This window comes from Saccoglossus kowalevskii, chromosome 1 (genome assembly GCF_978046115.1).
Source record: "Saccoglossus kowalevskii chromosome 1, keSacKowa6.1, whole genome shotgun sequence".
Classification (NCBI taxonomy): Eukaryota; Metazoa; Hemichordata; class Enteropneusta; family Harrimaniidae; genus Saccoglossus; species Saccoglossus kowalevskii.
Window position 1 is genome coordinate 40,967,875 of NC_140641.1, and position 19,001 is coordinate 40,986,875.

Genomic DNA, 19,001 nt, shown 5'->3' on the forward strand with positions numbered 1-19,001 from the left:
ACGTGTATGTTGTATACCCTCACATCCCTCTATGTAATGTATTACTCCATTGCACCTTTCTATGTAGCCACGTGTATGCTGTATGCCCTCACATCCCTCTATGTAATTTAGTATTCCTTCACACCCTTCTATGTAGCTACATGTATGCTGTATACCCTAATATCCCTCTATGTAATTTAGTATTCCTTCACACCCTTCTATGGAGCTACATGTGTGCTGTATATATACCCTAGCATTCCTCTATGTAATTTATTATCCCTTTACACCCTTCTATGTAGATAAATGTACGCTGTATACCCTCACATCTCTCTATGTAATTCATTATCCCTTTACACTCTTCTATGTAGCTACGTGTATACTGCACACCCTCACATCCCTCTATGTAATTTATTAGCCTTTTACACCCTTCTATGTAGCTACATGTGTGTTGTATTCCCTAACATCCCTCTATGTAATTTAGTATCCCTTTACACCCTTCTATGTAGCTACGTGTATGCTGTATACCCTCACATCCCTCTATTTTATTTATTATCCCTCTACTTCCTTCCATGTAGCTACATGTATGCTGTATACTCTCACATCCCTCTATGTAATTTATTACTCCTTTGCATACTTCTATGTAGCTACGTGTATGCTGTATACTCTCACATCCCTCTATGTAATTTATTACTCCTTTGCACCCTTCTATGTAGCCACGTGTATGCTGTATACCCTCACATCCCTCTATGTAATTATATTATTGCTTTACATTCTTCTATGTGGCTACATGTATGCTCTATACTCTCACATCCCTCTATGTAATTTATTATTCATTTACATCCTTCTATGTAGCTATATGTATGCTGTATACCCTCACATACCTCTGTGTAATTTAGTATTCCTTTACACCCTTCTATGTTGCTACGTGTATGCTGTATACCCTCATATCCCTTTATGCAATTTATTATCCGTTTACAACCTTCTATGTTGCTATGTGTATGCTGTATACCCTCACATCCCTCTATGTAATGTATTATTCCTTCACACCCTTCTATGTAGCTACATGTATGCTGTATACCCTCACATCCCTCTATGTAATGTATTATTCCTTCACACCCTTCTATGTAGCTACATGTATGCTGTATACCCTCACATCCCTCTATGTAATTTAGTATTCCTTCACACCCTTCTATGTAGCTACATGTGTGTTGTATACCCTCACATCCCTCTATGTAATTTATTATCCCTTTACACCCTTCTATGTAGCTACATGTGTGCTGCATACCCTCACATCCCTCTATGTAATTTAGTATTCCTTCACATACTTCTATGTAGCTACATGTGTGCTGAATACCCTCACATCCCTCTATGTAATTTATTATCCCTCTACATCCTTCTATGTAGCTACATGTATGCTGTATACCCTCACATCTCTCTATGTAATTTATTATCCCTTTACACACTTCTATGTAGCTACATGTGTGTTGTATTCCCTCACATCCCTCTATGTAATTTAGTATCCCTTTACAACCATCTATGTAGCTACGTGTATGCTGTATACCATCACGTCCCTCTATGTAATTTATTATCCCTCTACTTCCTTCTATGTTGCTACGTGTATGCTGTATACCCTCTCATCCCTCTATGTAATTATATTATTGCTTTACATTCTTCAATGTAGCTACATGTATGCTGTATACTTACACATCCCTCTATGTAATTTATTATTCCTTTACATCCTTCTATGTAGCTACATGTATGCTGTATACCCTCACATACCTCTGTGTAATTTAGTATTCCTTTACACCCTTCTATGTTGCTACGTTTATGCTGTAACCCTCACATCCCTTTATGTAATTTATTATCCGTTTACAACCTTCTATGTTGCTACGCGTATGCTGTATACCCTCACATCCCTCTATGTTATTTATTATCCCTTTACACCCTTCTATGTAGCTACATGTATGCTGTATACCCTCACATCCCTCTATGTAATTTATTATCCCTTTACACACTTCTATGTGGCTACATGTATGCTGTATACCCTCACACCCCTCTATGTAATTTATTATCCCTTTACACCCTTCTATGTAGCTACGTGTATGCTGTATACCCTCACATCCCTCTATGTAATTTATTACTCCTTTGCACCTTTCTATGTAGCCACGTGTATGCTGTATACCCTCACATCCCTCTATGTAATTTAGTATTCCTTCACACCCTTCTATGTAGCTACATGTATGCTGTATACCCTAGCATTCCTCTATGTAATTTATTATCCGTTTACATTCTTTTATGTAGCTACGTGTATGATGTATACCCCCACATCCCTCTATGTAATTTATTATTGCTTTACAACGTTCTATGTAGCTATATGTATGCTGTATACCCTCGCATCCCTCTATGTAATTTAGTATCCCTTTACATCCTTTTATGTAGCTACGTGTATGATGTATACCCCCACATCCCTCTATGTAATTTATTATTGCTTTACAACGTTCTATGTAGCTATATGTATGCTGTATACCCTCGCATCCCTCTATGTAATTTATTATCTCTTTACACCCTTCTATGTGGCTACATGTGTGCTGTATAACCACACATCCCTCTATGTAATTTATTACCCTTTACACCCTTCTATGTAGTTACATGTGTGCTGTATACCCTCGCATTCCTCTATGTAATTTATTATCTCTTTACACCCTTCTATGTAGATACATGTACGCTGTATACCCTCACATCCCTCTATGTAATTTATTACCCTTTACACCCTTCTATGTAGCTACATGTGTGCTGTATAACCTCACATCCCTCTATGTAATTTATTATCCCTTTGCACCCTTCTATGTAGCTACATGTGTGCTGTATACCCTCACATCCCTCTATGTAATTTATTACCCTTTACACCCTTCTATGTAGTTACATGTGTGCTGTATACCCTCGCATCCCTCTATGTAATTTATTACCCTTTACACCCTTCTATGTAGTTACATGTGTGCTGTATACCCTCGCATTCCTCTATGTAATTTATTACCCTTTACACCCTTCTATGTGGCTACATGTGTGCTGTATAACCTCACATCCCTCTATGTAATTTATTACCCTTTACACCCTTCTATGTAGTTACATGTGTGCTGTATACCCTCGCATTCCTCTATGTAATTTATTATCTCTTTACACCCTTCTATGTAGATACATGTACGCTGTATACCCTCACATCCCTCTATGTAATTTATTACCCTTTACACCCTTCTATGTAGCTACATGTGTGCTGTATACCCTCACATCCCTCTATGTAATTTATTATCCCTTTACACCTTTCTATGTAGCTACATGTGTGCTGTATACCCTCACATCCCTCTATGTAATTTATTATTCCTTTACATCCTTCTATGTAGATACATGTATGCTGTATACCCTCACATCTCTCTATGTAATTTATTATCCCTTTACACTCTTCTATGTAGCTACATGTGTGCTGTATAACCTCACATCCCTCTATGTAATTTATTATCCGTTTACAGCCTTCTATGTAGCTACATGTGTGCTGTATACCCTCACATCCCTCTATGTAATTTATTATTCCTTTACACCTTTCTATGTGGCTACGTCTATGCTGTAATCTTCTTATAATCATCTATGTAGCTTCCTGTATGATACAATTATGCAAAGTCTCACTATGTGGTTAATTGTATTCCCTCACATGTTTTTATGCAGTAACCTGTATGATTTGTTCCGTCACAGCATGGTGATACTAGGTAGCCCTGTATGCTGTATTTCCTCATTGTATAACCACATGTATGATGGATTTTTTCACATCCCTCTATGCAACTACCTGTGAGATGGAATCCCTGACTGTACCTCTATGTAGTTACTGGTATGTTGTTTTCCCCCACAGACCCAGACTATATTCGGACACTTGGTGGCGCTATAATACTTTGTGCCAGTAATCGAATCTGCTAGCAAAACTATATATACTAACATTCAAGTCAGTGTTTAATTGTTCCTGTGTATAGTGTTAATTATTGAGCAACGGGTAAACTATTTATTTGGGTAAACTATTTATTTGGGTAAACTATTTATTTGGGTAAACTATTTATTTGCTTTCCATTTCATTTTACTATGGTCAATGATTTTTTTGTTTTCCCTGTTCTATAATAAAAGTTGTTATTGATAAATATATCGGTATCATTTCTATAATAATTTGAATGTTTTTATGTTACAGTTTACTTGCTAGCCAGTTCTGTTTCACTTGCACATGTAAATAATACTTATTACTAATAACACGTCTATTTGCCGCAATGTTTGTTTTCAATACAGCCGTGCATTGTCCAGTTCACACCCTCTTTGTTAAATTATGAAAATTCGTCTACGCATGGTCCGGTGTTCACAAAAGAACCAAGTTGTTGTTACTTCAGGCTGTATTGTCCTTTGTAGACAAGTAACAAGTCCGAATCGGCTGTCATACCCTACAATAGCACAGCCGCTGCTATAATTGAAACTTGAAAGTACTCTATTGTTATGCATAATGAGTGTCCCTTCTAACTCTCTCTCTGTGTTTATAAATACTATACGCGTAGAGCCAGTCCTCTACGCATGCGGGTATGCATAGCCCACTGTACACCAGCACACACAATGCGACATTTTCAACTGACCTCCAATACACTGAATAAGTAATTTTACTTTGCTGTCACTGCTTTTCGGAGGCAGACAGTCCAACGATGGATTACAAATTTTTTGACACCACCAACGACGATATAGATACAGACAAGGTAAGTCAGTTACCAAGGTTGGGACCGTGGCCAGCGCTTCAGAAACAAATTGTCTAAAGGAGTGCCGGAAGTGTGTACAAGTTGAGGTGAAAGGAAATTGGAGTCTATCAAGTGGCTCTGTCGCCCGTTGATTCACATGGAGGCTGGGGCTTCATTATTTTTTAACATACGTGTTGGATTAATTGCTCTGAAAACAATGCAGTTATACATAGAATACCCATATCACTAGTATGTGTCACGTGACATTTAGTGTCCCTATATGCTGTAGGTAAACTCAACTATTGTTGGATATCTGATCACCGGAAACAATAAAACAACGCCAATACGTATATACTTCAATTTGCCCATGACTCTTCTTTCAGATTAGGACTGACTGACTCATTACCATTGCATCTCACAATCCACACCACGTCACCAACCTACCCTCTTATTTGTACTATGTCTAAATTCAGAACAACGCTATTTGCTTATTAGTTATTTATTGCTTTCTGTGTCACATGAAGAGATGAATATATTTTTTATTTATTTATTTTTATTTTATAAAGTTGAGATCCCTGCAGCTAAAACCAGGACAGCTTGAAGGTAAGGTGATATTGAACTTACTGCTATTTGGAAGCTAGAATGTTTTTATACACGTAATGTAATGTAACAATCGAATGTATACAGTAACTATTTTGCTTGTATTTCAACTTATTTATTTCATCATTTCAAAATATATTTTGAAAAGACAAAAATTGGCGTAACTAGGTCTTATATACCTCGTTTACATAAGATCTTTTAAATTTTTATCGGAGCCAAACTGCTCGAGCCGGCAAACATCGCGGTGCAAACGCGTTTAGCCTAGCTCAAGCCTAGTTCGGCTCCGATAATTTTCGGTGTTGAGCTCGGTAGGACTGGGCCCCAACGTCGCCCTGAACGCGCAAATGCCCTTTGTCTCCTTCAAATTACGTTCCATTCTCACAATATTTTGTAAATTCTGTGCGAAAACTGTAGATGTGAACGAATTGCAATCCCTCGATCGCGAAAATAAGTGCTGTTCGTCGGTGGCGGTTGGAACAAATCGTTTGCTGCATTCATGCTGCATTCTTACTTGTCTTCTCCGATTGTACCCGTTTCTTCATGTAGGTCCTGTCGTGACAGGTAATCCAATTGGGATGGTCATCGGGTTACATTAATATCTAGGAAATGTTGCCGTTTAAATTAAAAACAGATCTCAAATATTGAAAACATATTGGTTTGTAGCGAGAAGGTTTTGTGACGTTTTTAAATAAAACATTCTCTGTCTGTTGTTTCGTTCAGAACAGTAATTTAGGTTATATATATCAAAAGACTAAGTATAGAGGTGCAAGTTCGCACAAACTGGACAGACATTGTTTACATAATTATCACGTGACATCAAAAATGGCGAACCTTGTAAAAATGACTAAGTACGCGATTGCGAGAGCACACTGCGGAATTTCCTGGTGAAATTTAAGTTATGCATTGTCCGTAATCTAGTCCATTGAAATGCGTCTCCGATAATCAAAAGACCTATTATTCCGATTTCTATGCAGGTTTGTTTTTTTGTCCCCAAATTATTTCATACTTGGCACCTTTACCAGACTATTATTCTGTGACAAAGCATTTTCTTTAAAAACCCAGACATATTTCGCACCATCATTATCTTTTGATCGATAACTGCGAGTTTGAATATCCTAGTCCGAACGCACTTGATTTGGCGGCGGTCCCAATGAGTCGTTCTCGATCAAAACTTCAACTCGAGAAAAACGCGAAAAACAGTTTTGGTTAATATAACACTGTAGATTTGCTGCATTATTATAAATATACACTAAAAAATGGCCAAACATATTAACCACTGATATCATAGAACTCATAAAGAGTGTCAGATAATGAATAATTTCAAGCTCGAGAGCGAAAAATGAAGAAAACTGCTGGCATTTGAGTCCGTACTCCAGGAACGTTCGGGTTTTCCATTGTTATGCAAACGAACAACGAGGGATAATCCTCTGACAAACATTACTGTCCCACTGTACACGCTGACAGTTTACAAACAAGCTAATCCTTCAAGTGTCTCAGATAAGACATCTAATAAAACGGTTTTCATGGTGAAACAAAATGGCCGATGTTTGAAAAAAAATTGCTGTGTCAGAGTGCGACACTGAGTGGCAGATTTTTCTTTGCCTCGTCTGTCAACGCTTTCTTTCTTTTCTTCGCCATTGCGTTAGAAAAAAAATGTATTAGTAAAATAGAATATTGACTTGGAAAATAAAACGATTTAAAAGAAAGTTGTGCAAAGTTACAGTACTCCTTTCGCACAACCTCCCGCCCGCTTCCGCTTTCCAATCACCTTTTTCTCTCGCTTTTGCGACCGCTTGTTGAATTCGACCGGACAATTTCCGCTTTATTTTCGACCGCGCAAACCCCGAAATATCACCGCCCACCTGCTCGCTCGCGCGCATTTAAAATTTGGACTAACAGAATAATTTCCGAGGTTCACATTGTCTTATAATTGTCTTTCTGGTTTTTATAGATCTTGAACAGCTGACAAAAGTTCAAATACTTTTTGTTTTAACTATATATAATTATATGCACGCAACCTGACCCTTTGACCTCGATTTGGCTTTGACTGAATATTTTATTTTAAACAATATTCTGACGTGAAATACAAAATGTATTTCAACACAAGTACGACAGGGTTGTCTGGGGTTTCTTTCCTGATTGTTGAGTCTTCGCAATGTGTTTTGTATAATTATTGTTGTTTCCCCCCGATGCTGAAGGACCGTAAAGCTAAATGGCAGTTACATGCATGGGCTGAGTGAAAGAAAATATTTCTAAGCCTAAAATAAAACCTAATATTACACTACACCTCTTTGTGTATTTGTTAATTTTACATATGTTTGTCATGACAGTATGTTTGTAAATATCTAGAAAAATCTCGTCTTTCGTTGATAATTTCGATTGTTTGTTTGGAATGTCGATCCCCGTTGGTTTCTCCATACTGAGTTTAGGAAGGGCGTCGATCAACACCGTGACAATCAGCCGAGAGAAGACAAACATTGACCGTAATTCATGGAGATCATGTCCGTAATTTGTGGGCTGAAACCCCAAATAATTAATCAAGTATTATTATTTTAATATATATTTTATTTTACATCGCAAAACTAAACCATGCCCAAAACAGAGCTAGAGTTGTTCGCGGTGAAACAACCGCATTGAAGACGATGCAACTTCAGCTAGCCATTTCTTACCTTGAAATAAAAAAAATAAAAATTCGAAGAGCATCGGGGAAAATATTAATAATCATCCTTATCAATCGCTTGCTTTATTTTATTCGAATCCATGAAATTCACGATTTTTTTTACATTTGTTGGCAACTTCCGCGTTAAAAATGATTGAAAATGTGGGTGTGGTTATTTTGCAAAGTCCTGTTGATAATACGGACAAATGTGTTTCTGTGACCCAGTTCGTGCTCCGATCAGGTGACTCTCAGCCAATCAATGATGTTGTAACAAAGCATATTTGACGCTAATTGAAGGGTCGTCGTACAATCCAATCACCGGCGTCGATTCACATAGTTGTTTGTGCTGTGACAGGCTTCAAAATTATTCGCTGAAAAACATATATTTTGACAAACTGATGGAATTTGACCTTAGTTCAAAAAGAAAATACTAGGCTAAGATACATTAGAGCTCACGCGAATCAGTTTTCTCTGCAAGTTGTGAAATAAAGTAAACCAGAGTAGCGTCGATGATTTTCAGCCCTGGAGGACTTTGAATTGTTCATCGACTGGCCACCAAATAGTTATGGCTATAACTAAATTCGACACGTTTTTCATTTAAGCCCAATAAATTATTCATACATGTCAAGCTCTGTTCGATTTTTTCAGGGCATGTGGCCGTTTTTAGTCGAACATATTTTTTGTGGGAACACTTTTGCGGTACGTATACGGTATAGACCGAGCTCATTCAATGATCGTGACTTAATTTTAAAAATTGAATGTCAAATTTTACCAGACGTGGACCGATGTGGATTCGATATCGTTATTTTTGGAATTAATCACTAACATTTCCTCGTTTCTCTGCTCTGTCAAAAGGAGTTACCTAGGCTTTTTTTCACGTAACTGTCTCATTAAAATAAAAATAAAAATATTACATCTAGAACAAGCACCCAAAACACGTAACAAGAAGTCCCAGTTCAGTTGCTTTCACGATACAAGTGTAATACAGCTATTAGATTTGAAGTGTCGTTCAGAATGTAATAATAGTTAATACTAGTTGTATGTTCACACTTTACTATCAAAACCACCATTTCGACCACCCATGTGCCAGTTTTCAGTGTTTGGGCGAGCGGTCAATGTTTTCAATGAGCGAGCGAGCGAAAAAAAAACGCGATTAAAATGCGGTCGGTTTCCGGTCGGACAAGACCGCGTGGTCGGAAATTAAGCGATAAGCGGTCGATGTAAAAGCGGAAGGTTGGGCGAAATGAGTACTGTATGACCATGTTTCTCCGACGAAGTCTCGACTGACAATAATGCTGACAATGGACGTTAGATAAACACGCATTGTTTGCAACTGGAAGCTTATCACCCGTTATATCAGAATCGTCAACAACAGAGTATACAGATAAGATGTTATCATTTAATTCCTTCCAAAGATAAACACTATGCAAATATCCAAACGAAACGGCAGTTGTAGTCTTTTCTGCTAGTGTTTTAAAACACTAATTTGAGCAACGTTATTTCGCAATTTCGATCTTTTGTAAACCTGGGATGATGTATCAAGGTCTAAAGTAACCGTTTTATCAATTTTTGAAAAATCAAGAAAAAAGTGAAAATTTCCCTTCTCGCTAGAGAGAGCTGTTTTGTTTGACTCTGAATGAATCGGGCCGAACTAGATATTCTCATGTAGAGAGAGGAGCAATAGTTCGGCTCCGATAAAATGTCGTAAATGTGGGTTGATGGCCGGGCGTTAGTCAAAGCAAGATCAGGGGCGGATACAGGATTTGTTTAGGGGGGTCCAAACTTTAATATCGCCAGACTAAGTTAATGATTTTTTTATATTATACAAAAACAAATTGAATAAATTATCTTACTTTGTACAGTATAGTGATTTTTGATATACGGATAAATAAAACGAAATTACATTAACGAAAGTGACTGATAACTTTTACTATAAAAACCTTAGCATCCCGTTGGCAGGCCAGTCACACTGGTTCTCACTACAAGAGGTTACGATCCCCCCTGCCAAATGCTAAGGAAAACTGAAACGTATATAAACATATTTACATAAAATATTGTCCACCTATGCGGATCTGTTGGTGCAAGGTTTTTATGACCGTATGCCCTTACTGACGTCAACCAAACATTTTATGTGGGAAGTTGGCACCCAAGGCTGACAGGTACTACACCTTGCCCAAAGGTGACCTGGGGGTAGTTGTGGCAAAGGGTAACCCCATTCTCCCAAGTCCATAGACTCCACAACCGGATGTAGTTTAAAATCTTGCCCAGGATAAATATATACATAATTAAACCATACACGTTGTCTTTATCAGGTAATACCTCACATTTTAGGTTGAGTTGGTGCAAGGCTTTTACGACCGTATGCCCTTACTGACGTCAACCAAACTTATTATGTGGGAAGTTGGTACCCAAGGCTGACAGGTACTACACCTTGCCCAAGGGTGACCTGGAGGTAGTTGTGGCAAAGGGTAACCTCATTCTCCCAAGTACAAAAACTCCACAACCGGATGCAGTTTTAACGTCATGCCCAGGACTTATTTCCTTAACATGAAACATAAAGCATTTACCAATTGAGTTATAGCAATCCGTTGTCTAATGAACAAAGAGCGCCACCACACGTCCATGTCAGTTCAAACTGTTGTAGTTGGTCATTAAGTTTATAATATGCGTATTCTGATTTGATTCTGCTAGCTACACGGTTTTTGAAATTTTCAAGTGGGTAACTGGAACCGTTGCCATCCCGTTTATTACGACGACTGATATGAATGGAGATTTTTGCAGCACAAATTGTATACAGAAATATATTTTCACATTGCCTGGATACGAACTTGTGACAGTTGTGAGGTGGTAGCGCAACAAACCACCATGATGGAGCTGACACATCTGGCTTCAGGAGTCTGGATCCTATGCAGTTGACGAGCCTGCAAAGAGCGCCAATTTCATGACATTCCAGGAAAATATGTGACAGAGAGTCGAAATCTCCGCAGAGTGGACATTTGTCAGATGCAGTAAAATTGGAGTGCTTTAGGAAGCCGGTGGTGGCGTACGCCCCATGTATGATACGCCACTGTAAATCACCCTCATATTTTGTGATTGGTAATGCATAGCTGTCTTTAAAATTAGGTTTGAAGTCAGTAGATGGACTGAGAATGTCTCGCCAGACAGTGTCCAATTTATATGGATGTTGGTTTATATGAAGAACCATTAACAAATATTTATATATTGCACCTTTATCAATTTTATACAGAGACAAGTTTAACTCGTCCGACTCGTGTAACTGAAAACTTAGATGTGTCGGAGGTGGCTCATTAACATCGTTGTTTTTTTAGTTTTGTGTTAATGACATTTTTCCATTTAGTTGGAATGGAATCGTGGATGACTTTGAGACTGAGTTTGAGAATACGTTCAGAGCGGATATTAACTTTATTTACAAAATATGAGCTGGAAAACCACGATTTGTTTGAAGTATCAAACAATCCCCAATCCTCACAACTCCCGCGTCGGTAAAGTGCTTTAAAAGAAATGGTTCGTTCCTAAGTGGGTGACAGATGAGCGGATTATGAAAAAGTGGCTCAGCAAGTAGGCTAGTTGTACTCAAATCAATAATACGCATTTTTGCCAATGATTTCCAACACTGTAATAAGTCTGGATAAAACGGTGGGAGATGAAGGAATGACATATTAAGATTAGTGCAAAGTAAATGACGAGAATACCTCAGATCTTCATTAGCAGCGTTGAAAAAGTAGTCTGTGAATTTAAAGCTTGGGTGGTCATAATCCGAATAGAGGTATCTCTGAATATATTCAAGCCGCATGGTGCGAATACGTGTAGGCAGATGAGTAACATTTTGACCACCTTTTTCCAAAGGCAAGTACAAGGTTTCGGCTGTAATCCAATGGCGCCCATGCCACAGAAAATTAACAAATGATTTTTGTAGTGATAAAATGATATCAGGTGGTGGTGATAGGCTGTGGAGTCTGTATAACAATTGAGACGATAACAAATTGTTGACAACGAGCGCACGCCCTCTATAGGACATACTTGGTGCAAAATGAGACCAGAACTCAATTTTATTTTCAACTTTTTGCAGTAATTCTGTCCAGTTTTTTTTTTGTAAACAGCTTGATATTACCAAGATATACCCCAAGCATCTTCAACCCCGAGTTGTTCCATTTAATGCCTAAAGGCGCGATGGTATTATTTCGCCAGGAACCAACCCATAAACCTTCCGATTTTACAAAGTTAACCTTTGAATTCGATGCACGTTTGTAGCCATTTTCCAAGTTTATCAAAGTCTTGATGACGAGTAACGAAGAACTCGACATCATCAGCATATGCTGTAAGTTTGCATTGACGACCGTTGCTATGAGGAATAGTGATGCCTTGATGTCTTTTTCTTTTCTAATTTTATCAAGTAATGGCTCGATTGCAATAACGTACAAAAGTGATGACAGTGAACAGCCCTGACGTATGCCCCGTGAAAGGGATACAGGTGCAGTGAGGGCGCTGTTTATACGGATTAGTGATTGTGCATTGAGATATACGAGTCTGATATAACTAATGAAAGTAGGACCAAAGCCAAAAGCTTTCAAAGTTTTAAACAGGTAATCATGGTGAATCCTGTCGAAGGCTTTTTCCTGATCGAGGGCGACAATACCCAATGGAGAGTTATTAATGTTTGCATAATCAATGCAGTCTCGGAGTAAGTTAATATTGTCATGAATATGACGGTTCGGAATGCTACAACTTTGATCGGAGTGTATGATTGAACTAATAACGGAGCGGAGACGTAGTGACAATGTTTTGGTGAGTATTTTGTAGTCACTACAAAGCAGCGCCAATTTTTCAAAAGAGTATTGTCCCCCTCCTTTGGGAGCAAGGTGACAACCGCCTTAGTGCATGATGTGGGCAATTTATTATCCTGAACTGAGCACAACATAACATCATACAGATCGTGACCAATGACATCCCAGAATTTCTGATAGAATTCGTACGGTATGCCATCAATGCCAGGGGTACGCCCAGCGGCAAGAAGTTTAACAGTTTGTTTGAATTCATCATATGTGATGACATCATCCAGGTCATCACGATCACTTGCACTCAGCTGTGGTAAACCTTCTAGGATAATGTCTTGTGAAATTGTATCAGTGCTATCAGGTGTGTACACATTGTTATAAAAGTTTCTAGTGATGTGAAGGATATCTTGAAAATTGTTAGTGAGATTGCCATCGTCACACTTAAGGTGGGTGATGGTCTTTTTCGTGCCGTGCTGTTTTTCGACTTGAAAAAAATATGAACTCGGAACATCGCTTTCATTCAAAAACCTGTGTCGCGCACGCGTAGCAGATCCTTGAGTTTGTTGCAAAACTATGTGTCAAAAGTTGTCTTTTCTCGTGATAAATCTCAGGAAATTCACTACCATTTCTCATGGAGTGCTCTATTTGATGGATTTCATTTTCAAGGCGCATTTTGTCTTGTTTAATGTTATGGTTTTTAAAATGACAGTAGTCTTGAGTTAACCATTTTATCTTATTTTTGCCGACATCCCACCAACCTTGTAATTTGTTGAACATGTTGCGCTGAGTCTGCCAATAAACCCAGAACTCAGTAAATGTATTAACGTACTCAACATCCCCAAGTATTTCAGTATTCATACACCAGACTGGATTTTTATTTCTGGTGTTACCAAAGGAAAGTTTTATAAAAAGTACAGAGTGATCAGAAAAAGCACAAGAGTCGTTAGTTATTTGTATTGTATTTATTCTACTGCGCATGTGCTTACTGATGTAAAACCTATCGAGACGTACCCGTGTACACGCACGTCCCCATGTATAGTGATGTCGCCATGATAGTGACGCCAGGCGTCAACAAGTTTAAAGCGCTCTAACACGCTTTTGAGAGAGCGCGACGTGCGTATGTCTGGCTCATTGCCGCCGTTACGATCGAGTTCAGGTGAAATGGTGCAGTTGAAATCACCCCCTATTATAACGGGGTCATTGGTGATATGATTTTTTAGTTTTTGAAAGCATTCAATGCGCTCATTACTGTCAATTGGGGCATATACATTAAAAAGGTGAAAAGGACTGTTGTTTATTTTCACGTGTGCGTGCAGAAGATGACCATGAATAATATTTGTATGTGATAAAACAACAACATCGGAATTGGGTGCAAAGAAAACGGACACACCAGCATGATTTGTAGTCCCATGAGAAAACAAACCAATACCTCGCCACACAACTTGCCAGGTATTAACATCCGAAGGTAGTGAGTGGGTTTCCTGTAAAAAGTAGAAATCACAGTGACACGGATGATCACGTTTCAAGAATTCAAAAATTCTGTACCTTTTCATAGAGTCCCGGCAGCCATTGACATTTAAAGTGATTCCTGAAATAGAGGATGCCATGGTAGACAGAAAATATAAAATAATGATCAATTTGATGTCCATTATATTATACTTCAGCGATAAACTCGCCTGTTGTTTTAATATGCTTTTTTATTTTGTTGATCAGTTTACAGAGACGAATTTTTTGTGATGAATTCAATCTCTGTGAGTGACGATAGTTTGTAAGATGTTTAACAAGTACTTTGAGATTTGGGCAGAAATCAAAACACATTTCAATAAATTTTCTGGAATGTAGTGTTGCCACCAGAAAATTTTTAATCGCCATGTTGGAGATTTGAGTGTCGGTATCCCCAAGACTAGATACGAGAGATACAACTGATCCCTCATTGTCACTGCTTTCATCGTCGTCTATGTCCCCAGTGGTATTTTCTGGGTCACTGGGGGCTACGGAAGTTTCTTGTGTGTCAACAGACAACGTTTCTGGTGAGATTGAAAATGACTCTAGTGGTGAAAGGTTTGTTGATTCAAACGTGCAAGTTGGTGATGATGAAGACAGAAGCAGGTCATGTGACGTAACAGTAGTAGTTACAGTGGCTGTAGATGGTTGTTTGCCTGTAGTAACCTCGGCAAAGGTTGGTTTTTTAGAAATGGTAACCTCTGCATAAACGTGCCGAGGTGCATCACTAGGTTGCAGCGGTAGAGAGGGGGAGGAAATAGGGGGAGAAGGAGGGGTTCGTACCCTCTCTTCTACTGAAGCAATGTCAGAAAAACGTTTGTTTAAAGCGCATTCGTTTTCATTGTCACAAAGTTGACTTTCACAAGTTTCATTTTGCCTTTCGACGTTATGGGGTGATCGAGCACGTTTTTTAGAACAGTTTGATTGTGTTTTGTCAACTTCCATGTTTGGATCATTTTCTTGGTTGATATCAGTTGATACGTTTTCATTAACATTGTCTGAATCTTTATCTGTTGTTTTATCATTATTTTCGATATTGTTTTTACCCTGACACAATTGTTGACTGTCCGACCCCTCATCCATAGCAGAAAATTGAGAGTTACCATTGTTCAGGGTGTCATTTTTGTTATTGACACTTTCTGTGGAATTCTGTTCTGGTCCGTCTGTCAAAGTGTGAATTGCCTCGCCATTGTTTTCTGGGTTTTTATTTTGCATAACAATAGAGTGTTTGGTTGGGCAGTTATTACGTGTGTGACCTTTTTGATGACATGAAAAACATGCAAAATCATCGGTTGAAACATATATATTGAAAGTTTGGTTGTCATACACAATTGGCAATAAACCATTAATATTTGTGTTTTTGAGATGCACATAAACCTGTCTTCGAAAAGATTGAACATGTTTTAACGTTGGTTTTTTGCAACCAAGTGAGATAATACGGACACCACTCATTACCCGTCCATATGGTGTTAGAGCACGAGTAATGCATTCATTTGGTAGAAAAGGTGGCACATTTGATAAAACCACTTTGGTGGATGGACGGACAAGTGGCTCTACCGAAATAGACAAATCGCCAATGTCCATTCCATGAGAGAGACCTAGCTCGAGCCATTCCATTAGAGCGCGTCCGTTCCATTACAGAGCGTTCCATTAGAGAGCGGTCACGTGACGTGTGATCACCTGATAAGTGCTGGATACACGCTCTAACGGAAAATACCGTTAGGTTTAGCGAATTTACGAACCGTTACGAAAGAGTTTGCTCGTTCGAAGACCGTTTTTGTAAAAGCGACAGCCTTGGTCGATACACTGTTCATTTACACAATCTGTCCTGGCACCATACGCACTCACACTGTTAGCGGCGGAGTGAAACGCGCCCATGTCATGCCATTAACCGATTACTGACGTCTATGTAATTCATGTCTTTGGCATGAAAGCTATAAAATATATAAAATACAATGCCTTGCTATCGTTTGAACATTTCAAATATTTAATTAGTCTAGCGTTTTTTTGTTCATTCCATTGGAGACGAGTCGCTCTTCATTTCATTACAGGACGGTATGACCCAAACCACCCTCTAACGTCGCTCTATTTACTTATCAGCACTTATCAGGTGATCACACGTCACGTGACCGCTCTCTAATGGAACGCTCTGTAATGGAACGGACGCGCTCTAATGGAATGGCTCGAGCTAGGTCTATTCGCATTCCATTGGCACAAACCATGTCAACACAGGAAACTGATGACATAAAAATCACAACAGATTTGTTCATTCTTGAAGCAGCAATTATGTTGTTACCACCGATTAAATCGGCCGCTGTTTCCACGTACGTTTGAACTGGAATGCCATCCACACTTTCACAACGAACTGCATGTCTTCTTGTAAGATTAACAGCAGGTGTGGACGAAGCGTTTGTTTGAACGGCCGCCATCTTGGTTGCCGTTCACTTCGACCCACAATCAAACAAGGAAAACGTCTCCAAAAAATATAAAATAACCAACAAAACTGAATAAGAAATACTCACACACAATCAGTGATATTATATACAAAACGTGGAAGCGTTGAAGAACAAGCACTGTACTCACAAAGGCAGCAAAAGACGAGCCAGTTGGCCGAGATCAGGAGCGTTCAAAAACACGTCCTGCTCCGACCATAGTATAGTATAGTAGCATACGCTGTGTTTACTATACGGTGTTGGATCCCTTCGACATTCTTCTAATTAATATATAGTGCATATTTTTTTTACGTGAAATACTAGCTCCGTATTTAAAAAAGACACAACGGTAAAACAACAACTACTGGTAGTCTGTTTTTCGCTCGTTGTAATTAAAACATATGGTACAGCGTGACGTTAATAAATTATTCTATTAAAATTGAAAGTTTATAAACAATTAGGTCAAGATGCGCGTTTGATTGGTCCAATGTTATGGCGTTATTATATCATTACCATAGCATTCTGTTTGTGTTATCTTTGGGTGACCTAAGAATGTGTCACGTTGTTCACGTAAGAATATTCCCACTACAAAAGTTTTTCCTCAATTAGACCATACCCCGCTGTCAGAACCGGGCTAAAATTGCTTCACTTCAACTTCAAAACATCAACTGACACTGGCACGTCTGTTATATACTGGTACTAGTATATAATTACTGCTATACAAGTCAGTATATATAGTTGTACATCATCAGCACGCCTAGACACAATTCTTACCAACGTTGACAGTACGTATTGCTTATTGTCACTTAACAACTATGGTACAAGTATACCTTAGTAATTCAGTTGGCTCTGTTTTTCTGTATTACGGCTTCACTGATATCAATTCACATTTCCCAGAATATGAAGACGCTTTCCGCCAGATGGATGAAGATGAAGACGGTTTCATATCTGCCAAAGATGTCGGTAGGCTCCTCAAATCTCTAGGACAGAATCCATCGGAACCTCAGCTACATGGAATTAGAAATGAAGTTGATCTCGATAGTAAGTGCGGATACGACAAATAGTAAAATCATGGATATAAACAGCCTTTATCATGGTTTCTAAGACATATTGCAATCAAATAGACCAAAGTTCTCATACAAAACGTAAATTTGTTTGTATTTTATCCAGAGGATGGCAGACTGGATTTTAGCGATTTTCTTCAGATATTGATGAAGATCTTGAGTGAAGAAGATGGGGAAGAGGAATTGAAGGAAGCCTTCAGAGTATTCGATTTAGAGGGAAGTGGTTACATACACACGGAGGAAATCAAACACGTGTTGGTGCTTTTGGAAGCTGTGGATAACGACGAAGTGATGGAAATGACGCAAGATTTGGACATCAATGGCGATGGAAAGATATATTTCGAAGGTACGATCAAACTAGCAACATACCTATATATGACTTACACATATTCTTTACGAGTATACTCTTGAAAACTTTATCGAGTACAACATTTTAGCCCCCCCCCCATTGTCAATACTGCTTGTGCTCGGACTGTATTTTTTTATTCCCATCTTTACTAAGGATTATGTTTTTGACATCAGATTTCAGAAAATTCATGATAGCTGGTAACATTGATGGTGGTGAACAGTTACTAGAAGAGAACGAATGTTAGTAACAGAGAACGTGACAGTACACGGCTACAAGAAGAGAACGAATGTTAGGACGATGAATGTTAATAACAGAAAGAAAAAATGTGTAAAACCTGGAGAATCCTTGGAAGCGCTGCCACACTGACTGGTGGTGTTTCAGGGTGGTGTGCTCCGCCATACGAGGAACTTTGCGTATAGAACATGAACTATTTATATCTGATATATTTTATTGTATACAAAACGTATACTGTATTTTTTATGATCAGCTTTGTTTATTTAATGGTATTGTTTTTAAATTATCATTTTTTATTGTTTTATTTTGTTAACAGCTGAGGGTACATTTACACGGAATGCTTTCTGTTATTGTCCGATAATTATGTATATAGCATTCGTGAATAATATAAGGTAGTATTAAATTTGTGTAATAAATGTTTTAGACGAATCATACATGACATTCTACATAGCCTCATTTGTTTGTATTGATCTTCTCTACATGTCGTACACCGACAATATTGTCTAGATGTGATTCCAATATTCATCCAAATAATGACACAGAACTGAGACAAACTTTAGACTCGTGACAATCCTCATTTATTCTGAGCTTCCCCGTGACAGCAATATCGTATACATGTTGCTGTCTTTACATG

At 38.4% G+C, this 19,001-nt stretch overlaps 1 protein-coding gene across 1 annotated transcript; it reads left to right on the top strand.

Moving 5' to 3' along the window:
• The first annotated feature begins 4,584 nt into the window (after positions 1-4,584).
• Positions 4,585-18,801, top strand: LOC100374102 (uncharacterized). Its single transcript, XM_006825856.3, has 5 exons — positions 4,585-4,751; positions 5,297-5,333; positions 17,618-17,761; positions 17,891-18,130; positions 18,307-18,801. Exons 1-5 carry the CDS (start codon positions 4,701-4,703, stop codon positions 18,375-18,377), a joined length of 543 nt encoding a protein of 180 aa, XP_006825919.2. The 5' UTR covers positions 4,585-4,700; the 3' UTR covers positions 18,378-18,801.
• The last annotated feature ends 200 nt before the right edge of the window (positions 18,802-19,001 follow it).

Excerpts from the sequence above, each read along its gene's own strand:
- LOC100374102 (XM_006825856.3), top strand. The coding sequence starts at position 4,701 with ATGGATTACAAATTTTTTGACACCACCAACGACGATATAGATACAGAC. Across the intron at positions 17,762-17,890 it reads AAATGAAGTTGATCTCGATA|AGGATGGCAGACTGGATTTT; the intron begins GTAAGTGCGGAT and ends TATTTTATCCAG. Across the intron at positions 18,131-18,306 it reads TGGAAAGATATATTTCGAAG|ATTTCAGAAAATTCATGATA; the intron begins GTACGATCAAAC and ends TTTTGACATCAG.